The following is an 8,124-nucleotide window of genomic DNA, read 5'->3' on the forward strand; positions in this document are numbered from 1 at the left end:
ATGTTTGGCGGATCAGCACTAAGCGTTATACTGGACGGTGCTGAATGAAGCAAGTGATATTTGTTACAGTATTTTTCCATCTTATGAGTTTCTGCATTACGTCTGGATTTAGTATGTTCGATGACATTTTGTTTGCAATATACCTCCCCTTATGTGTAAATGATCGCCTATTGCCCATCATTCAGTCTAAATTTAAGAAACAGTCGTCTGCTTCTCTTTTGCCAACAAAAAAGTGTCGTGATTTACGAAGATGCGTTGATAAATATACCACAAGACCCTCCTTTTTGCGTCTGTAAAACTGTAATTTCAATTACTGCTTTCTAGCTACGTGTCAGAGCCTTATGTTGCTTCATATAATAAACGCGTTCACGTACAGCTAAAGAAACGTTGTCAATAAAACGATTCTAATCGATCACGAGCCAAATGTCAAGTAGTAATTTTTACCTGCCGAGCAAATATTAAGATACGGCTGGTTCCTTGCTCCTATGGAACAACCCTATTTATTTTACGCATGTATTCAGCTATATATCAGTTTTCTTGAATGGTTGCTTGTGATAACAAGTCAAACTTGACGACCGCACTGTGCTCTTGTCATAAACGTGTCAATGTCCAGTCACATTAACTATGAGCTGCAATACGGTGTCCGTGGTCGAACGGGCCTCTGTAGTGCAAGGCGTCGACATACGAAAAATTTTTTGAATACATACTTGTAATTTCAGTGGTCTTTAATTATCGAAATTTTCATATGTCTGAGCCACCATGCAGCTTTTGGTTCACTTCAACGACGGGGACAATGTTGCATCTCCTATTTAATGCAACTGTGCATAAATCTTTTCACGCGTTGTCTTATAAAACAGGTATGGACCTACATAAAATTGACGATATATTGCACGAAATTTTCTATAGAGAAAACGTGATTTGCGCCATATCATTAAAGTGACCGTGAAAATTTGTGTCAAATATATCTCCGGCATATGTAATAGAGCTCCAGTGTGATGACATCTTGTCTAAGTGTGCTGGCAATAAAGAAGGGGCGTCAGAATAAAAATGTCAATAAATCATCCCGTTTTCTAAAGTAGAACTGCTGCCAGTAAAGCAATTTACAATATTCGTGGCGAGCACGACGGCCTTCACGGAAAATGGAATGACGTAATTTGATTTCTCCACCATTTAGGAGTCATTGTGCATTTGAGAACAATAGATAAGGATCACTTTGATCGCAGGTTGTAAAATGCTTGCCTCGTACATGCAACCAGTTAAAATATGTCACAACAATAAAAAATACTTTCTATAACCAAATCATAATGAAGCCAACAAACACTGACACCAAGGACAACATAGGGGAAATTACTTGTGCTTAGTAAAGGAAGTAAAGAAACGATAAACTAAAGGGAATTAAAGTGGATGGAAAAACAACTTGCCGCAGGTGGGAACCGAACCCACACCCTTCGCATTTCGCTGCGATGCTCTACCAATTGAGCTACCGCGGCGTCGTTGTCCTATCACTTTCTTGGGTAATTATGTGTCCTAGTAGAACCCTGGGAGCGTTAGCCAGCGCCACCACTCAAAGACCGAGAACGAGAACGTGATCACGAGAACCGCAGGCGTCACAAGAACGAGAAAGATCACGTTCTCGTGACGCCTGCGGCAGAAAGGACGTTCCACGTCCGCCGCCAAGGTCTGTGAGTGGTGGCGCTGGCCAACACTCCCGGGTTCTACAAAGACACATAAATACCCAATAGAGTGGATGGGAAAACGGCGCCGCGGTAGCACAATTGGTGGAGCATCGCACGCGAAATGCGAAAGTTGTGGGTTCGGTTCCCACTGCGGCAAGTTGTTTTTTCATCCACTTTAATTTCCATTAGTTTATCGTTTCTTTATTTCATTTATTAAGCACAAGTAATTTCCCCTATGCTGTCCTTGGTGTCAGTGTTTGCTGGCTTCTTATGATATGACCAATAAAGATCGAGCCCCTCGGTTAACACCTTGTGGGATGTCGTGTCTGCCGGAGGACGAATCCCAACATAAAAACGTAACGACTCTTTATTCGACTAACGACGGCAGCGGACGGGCATACCAAAGCTACGTTCGTCCCAGTAGCGGAAGGTAGAAAGCGGTCTTTCTCAGCCAGGCAGCCTGTTTTTATTGGCGGCGAGGAGTTACGGAGTCGCCATCTGTCGGAAGCGCCTCCCTTGCGTAGTATGGGGGATCACGCGGCGCGCTCCCCGTAGGTTTCGCTTACGGTGCTCAATAAAAACACCACGCGGCAGCCCTCCTGGACATTTATGCAGGTACTCTCAAAATGAGGGAAGTTCTGACTGTCGATATAATAATCTTGCGCAAACTTAAAGCAAAGAATCGTTTACAGACGCTATCTCTTTACCGAATACGTACAGCGAACGCCACTACGCGCGGTCGCAGCGATGGAGTCTCCCGAACCGGCTTCTTGCGTGAAATGTAGGCAAACGCGCAAAGTAAACTATGCGAAATATGTTCTTATAGTAGGCTGTCTGTATAACCAAATGGAGCATAACAGAATGAAGCCTCAGTGCAGCTATCGCACGAGTTCGCAGCGACCGACTGCGCGTCTGCATGCGTGACCGCGCACAATGTTTTGCTTTCACTGTGAGCGCGTTTTCGCACCGTGCCGTGAGCTTTAGGCCGCAGCATATGAGCATTTGGCAGCACACTAGCAGCAGTTGATGCGTTGACGGTGTCAGGATTGCTCACAAATAATTCAGTTTTAGAGACTTCGATGCCTACAGCGACTGTGATGTGCCGCCTTGACGATTCAACCTTTTCTTATTTTCTAAATTCTTGGACATTTCAATATTATTTTCAAGTTTCGTCGCACTGTATGTATATCGGTCTTCTTAGCGTGCGATTTCCCTCTGCTGCTTTTTGTAAGCCAGTGTATTGATTCATAATACAAACATGACCATATACCATGCCTTTTTTTAATGTGCTTCTTACCGCTCCCTTTCCGTTCTAGTGAAATTGTCAGTATCTAGCATCACCAAGTTCATAGAGCAGACAGTCATGACATTAGCCGGGCAACGGGCGCGGGCGAGCGTCTCAGTGCACGTTTTCTGCTACTCGCCGAACATCGCAGTCCTGGCGCCGTAGCAGAAATCTTCCTCGCGTCTATGCTTGCTGCGTACCCGAGTTGTAGCCGATGGCTGTCTGCCAGTTCTATTTCGCGAGCCAAGCTTCACGCAGCTCCTTGTCCTGCGGCTACGTGTCAATAAGTCTGACACCGGGCTCCGTTGCTTACGTCCGGCGCTGCGGCACCGAGCAGTCGCCTACCATGCTGCACGCCTCCAAAGGCAGCCACTACCTATTATAGTGATTTCAAATGTTGTCAAGCAGACACCCAAGGCGTGAAAGCCTCACCACTTAATCAGAACCGCGGCGCAGGTAGGACTTTAAACTTTCGTTTTCAGCTCGCTTCGGCGCTTCCGAAGCAGCCGACGCGGCCGCTGTTTCCACGTGATCCTTCATGTCACGTCACGCCGACGGTGGCGCCAGCCTTTCCAGTGGTGGAGCTCGCCGCCAATAGCCACCGTCGGTGACGCATACCTCGGGTGACGTGGCGGTTGCGCTATGTTTTATCGACCATGCAGTCCAGCGTGCAGCTGTGTTATGCTGGGCCAGATGATAAGAAGGCGGAGGGTGCGCAGAAATATGCGCGGAGTGTGTCGCCACATCACCCCGCGCGGAGTGGAGAGCCCTCAGGGCTTGTAAAAATCTGGGCAGCGTGCCTGACGTCCGCTGCGTGTAGTGACAGAAGCAGGCTGCGATGTCGGCGGTCGTGGATGGAGGTCTGTGGGTGCACTCGTATTCCCTAGTTCGGCGGAATCGGTGGTGGCTGGCTTCAGCCGGTCGATAGAGACGCGGAGGGCGTTCCCTTTAATGCGCAGGGTGAAGGTTTTGTCGTCGCGATGGAGGACTGGGTAGGGTCCGCTGTAAGGTGGCTGTAAAGGCCGGCGGACGGTGTCGTCGCGGAGAAAAGTGTGCGAGCACGTTGCCAGATCCTTGAAGATGAAGGGGGCGGTCTTACAGTGGTGAGCCGCAGGTGACGGGTGGAGGGCAGCGATGGTGCGTCGGAGCCGGGCGATGAAATCGGTGGGATCTGACGTCGCCGTGGTGGATGGTGGTGCAGCAAGAAATTCGCCTGGGAGACGGAGGGGTTCCCCGCAGACGAGCTCGGCGGGTGTAGACTGAATGTCGGGCTTGGAGGTGGCGCGAAGACCTAGGGTGACGGCTGGGATGGCTTCAGGCCAGGTTGAGTCCGGGTGACACATGATGGCTGCGTTGAACTGCCGGTGAAAACGTTCGATCATCCCGTTGGCGCATGGCTGGTAGCTGGTTATCCGCGAGCGTTCGAACCCGATGGTCAGCCCGAGCAGCCGGAAAAGGTGCGATTCGAACTGTCGTCCTTGGTCGGTGGTGACGCAGCGAGGGGGCCCGAAGAGGGCAATCCAGCCGGCGAAGATGGCCCAGGCGACGTCTTCCTTGAGGGGCCATGCCTCAGGCCATCGAGTGTACCGATCGATGGCGGTGAGGCAGTAGCGATAGCGTCCAGCTGGATGCAAGGGCCCTATGATATCAAGGTGGACGTGTTGAAACCAACCAGAGGTCTGGGGAAATGCGCCGAGTGGTAAAGTGACATGCCTGGTGACTTTAGCGCGCTGGCATTGAATGCAGGAGCGCGCCCATGTGCGGCAATCCCGCTGCATGGAGGGCCAGACATAGCGGTCGGCCACGAGGCATGCAGAGGCGCGTATGCCGGGATGGCTGAGATTATGTAGCTGGCTAAAGAGGCCACGGCGATGGGAAAGGGGGCACGTAAGGCCTGCTTCGTGCTGCTGATATGTCGCAGTAGATAGTCGTTGTCGATTCAGGTATGGGGACTTGCTGCAGCTGTAGCGAGGACCCGCCTTTAAGAAGCTCCTGCAGTTCGGCGTCCGTAGCCTGAGCCTCGGCGAGGACATCAGCTGTTATCTGCGGAGGGCTAATAGCTGCCACACGTTAAAGCGCGTCGGTGACCACGTTGTCTTTCCTGCTGACATGTTGGATGTCGGTGGTAAATCTGGCAATGAACGAGAGCTGGTTCTGCTGGACCGGCGGGAGTTTGTCGCGGCGTTGAGAAAAGGCGTAGGTCAGAGGTTTATGGTCGGTGTAGATAGTGCAGTGCTGTGCTTCGAGAATGTGGCGAAAGTGCTGAACTGCTTCGTATATCGCCAGAAGTTCTCTGTAGTAAGCTGGCGAACTCGACGGGGCGGGGGTCGTGGTGTCGTCGGTGGGACTGGCCGCAGAAGGGGTCGTTTTGCGAGCTGAGAGTTTCTTGGAGAAGAACGCCAAGGGATGCCAGGTGTTGTCTACGCGCTGCATAAGGGCGGCGCCTACGGCGATGCTAGAGGCGTCCGTGAAGAGCCCCAAGGGAGCGTCTGGCACAGGATGGGGAGAAGTGTGGCGGTGCAAAGAGCAGCTTTGCATTTTTCGAAAAGTTGCGTTAGAGCCGGTGTCCACGTGACTGGTTGGTTTGCTTGTAGACCAGCCAAGGCATCATGGAGGGGAGCTTGGTACTCGACTGCGTGTGGCAAGTAACGCATGTAAAAGTTCAGCATGCCGAGGAAACGGCGAAGGTCTTTAGCGGTGGTTGGTTGAGTAATTTTGCATGCCTGATATGCGTTGAGGTAAGGGTCGAGTTCCCTCTGATGAAACTTCATGGCCGTGGAATTTGACGACTGAAGCGCCGAGCGTGCTCTCTGGGACATTGATGAGTAGGCCGTGGTCATCGAGGCGTTGGAAAAGCAGACGAAGGTGCCTGTGGTGTTCGTCGGTGTTGCGGAAAAAGACCAATATGTCGTCAAGATAGACGCAGCAGAAGTCGAGGCCGCGGACGACTTCGTCGAGGAAGCGTTGAAAAGGTTGTCCGGCGTTACCCAGGCCAAAGCTCATGTAGGGAATCGCGAACAAGCCGAAAGGAGTAATGATTGCAGTTTTCGGGACGTCCTCCGGATTGACGGGTATGTGTGTGTAGGCCTTGACCAAGTCTAGCACGGAGAAAACGTGGCAGCCAGAAATGCAATGGGTGAAGTCCTGTATATGGTGAACGGGGTGCCTGTCCGGAATGGTGCGGGCGTTGAGGGCACGGTAGTCCTCACATGGCCGCCAGCCTTCGGTCTTCTTCGGGACGAGGTGAAGTGGCGAGGCCCATGGGCCGTCGGAGGGGCGGGCGATTCCCTCCCAGAGCATGGCTTCGAACTCTGCTTTGGCTATGCGCATGCGGTCCGGGGCAAGGCGACGGGCGCGACAGAAAACCGGGGGGCCTGGGGTGGTCCGGATGTAGTGCACAGTGGTGTGTTGCACATCACGTGGCAACCCGCTGGTGCGCGTCAAACCGGGAAATTCGGCGAGGATGGCGTGGTACGGTGAATTATGTTCGACACTGAGTACCTTGACGCTTGGCTGGTGGGTAGTCGTTCACTGTCCTGGCGCAGAATGTCCCGTTGTCGCGTCGATGAGACGGTCGTGGCGGCAGTCCGGAAGGAGATTGTAGTGCGCCAAAAAGTCTGAGCCAATGATTGGCTCGGTGACGTCGGCGATGACAAAATTCCAATGAAGGTCACGGCGTAGGTTTTTAAGCTGGACGTGCAGGCGGAGCGAGCCGTAAGTTTTGATTGTGTACCGGTTTGCTGCGCTGAGCTCGAAAGACGTAGAAGGACGGGGACCCTGAAGATGGGCTCGCGGGTAGCAGCAAATGTCGGAACCGCTGTCGAGAAGGAACCCCTGCTTGGTAACTTGGTCGGTGACGAAGATGCGACGCCCCAGGTTGGCAGCTCGCAGCCGTGGCTACGAGCTGCCGTTGGCGTTTCCTTGATTTCTAGCGCAGCAGGGTGGTCGACATCGTCGTGCTCTGTCCCCGAAGCGTCGATGGTAGTAGAACCGGTTGTCGTCACCAGGCTGCTGCGACGGGGTAGTGTTCTGGCCACGGCTTTGTGGGTGGCGCGTCGACAAATTTTGATCCAGGCGTCATTGAATGGAGCTGAGCTGTCGGTTGATATCGTCGATACGGCGCGCAAGCTCTATGGTGTTCAGCGGTGCGGCGACAGCCTGGACGGCGGGCTACAACGGCGGCAAAGAGACCTCGACGACGCAATCCGCGATTTCGGCAAGTTGGCCGAGAGGTAGCGTGAGGTGAGCCTGCGAAATTTCCTCGACGTGCGGTGGCAGTCGTTGATGCCAAAGTGTTCGCAGTAAGGAATCCTGGACTTCCATGTTGCCTGCGAGAGCACGCATGTGGCGGAGGAACTGCGAAGGCTTGCGCTCGGCAAGTTCTGTGGACTGAAGTTGTCGCACCTTCTGGTCTTCCGAGAGTGACAGGCGGCGAATGAGTTCAGCCTTGAGGTGTTCGTAAAGGTTGGCCGTTGGTGGGTTGGCAAGGATGTCCCGGACCTCGTTGGCGTAGCGGGCATCGAGGTGGGCGACGACATAATCGTAGAGGGTTCGGTCTTGCGTGATGTGCGCGAGAGAGAACTGGGCCTCGACTTGGGCGAACCATACCTCGGACGAGTAGGCCCAAAACAGCGGAAGCTTGACGGCGACACGCCAGACGCCGTGCGGCGCAGTGTGCGGGATGCCGTCTGCCGGGGTTCTGACGTCCTCGGCGGAGCAGGCAGGATGCTACTGCACGGAACCATTGAGTTGGTCGTTCCGTTTCTGAAACTGTTGCGCTTGCTTCTGGATGACCTCTTGCTGCGTGCGAAGCTGTCTGTTGTGGAGTTCCAGCTGTCGTTGAAGGGCGTCTTCTTCGTCCATGGCGATGCGTTCTCGTTCGTTGTCCAGGTCATCAGATGTGGGATGTCATGTCTGCCGAAGGACGAATCCCAACATAAAAACGTAACGACTCTTTATTCGACTAACGATGGCAGCGGACGGGCCTACCAACGCTACGTTAGTCCCAGTAGCGGAAGGTAGAAAGCGGTCTTTCTCAGCCAGGCAGCCTGTTTTTATAGCCACCGTCGGTGACGCATACCTCGAGAAACGTGGCGGAGGCGCTATGTTTTATCGACCATGCAGTCCAGCGTGCAGCTGTTTTATGCTGGGCCAGATCATAAG

The 8,124-nt window shown here is 52.9% G+C and overlaps 1 protein-coding gene across 1 annotated transcript; it reads right to left on the bottom strand.

Moving 5' to 3' along the window:
* Positions 1-3,731: 3,731 nt before the first annotated feature.
* LOC129381487 (uncharacterized) lies at positions 3,732-6,291 on the bottom strand. Its single transcript, XM_055064405.1, has 2 exons — positions 5,949-6,291; positions 3,732-4,600 (listed from the first exon to the last, which is right to left on the bottom strand). Exons 1-2 carry the CDS (start codon positions 6,289-6,291, stop codon positions 3,732-3,734), a joined length of 1,212 nt encoding a protein of 403 aa, XP_054920380.1.
* Positions 6,292-8,124: the final 1,833 nt, after the last annotated feature.

The sequence above is a fragment of the Dermacentor andersoni genome, chromosome 11, assembly GCF_023375885.2.
Source record: "Dermacentor andersoni chromosome 11, qqDerAnde1_hic_scaffold, whole genome shotgun sequence".
NCBI lineage: Eukaryota > Metazoa > Arthropoda > Arachnida > Ixodida > Ixodidae > Dermacentor > Dermacentor andersoni.

What these genes read in the sequence shown, in the direction of transcription:
- LOC129381487 (XM_055064405.1), bottom strand. Translation starts at nt 6,291, where the DNA reads ATGCGCATAGCCAAAGCAGAGTTCGAAGCCATGCTCTGGGAGGGAATC. An exon ending in CTACATGAGCTTTGGCCTGG is followed by an intron (nt 4,601 to 5,948) that starts GTAACGCCGGAC and finishes TTGATATCATAG; the next exon opens with GGCCCTTGCATCCAGCTGGA.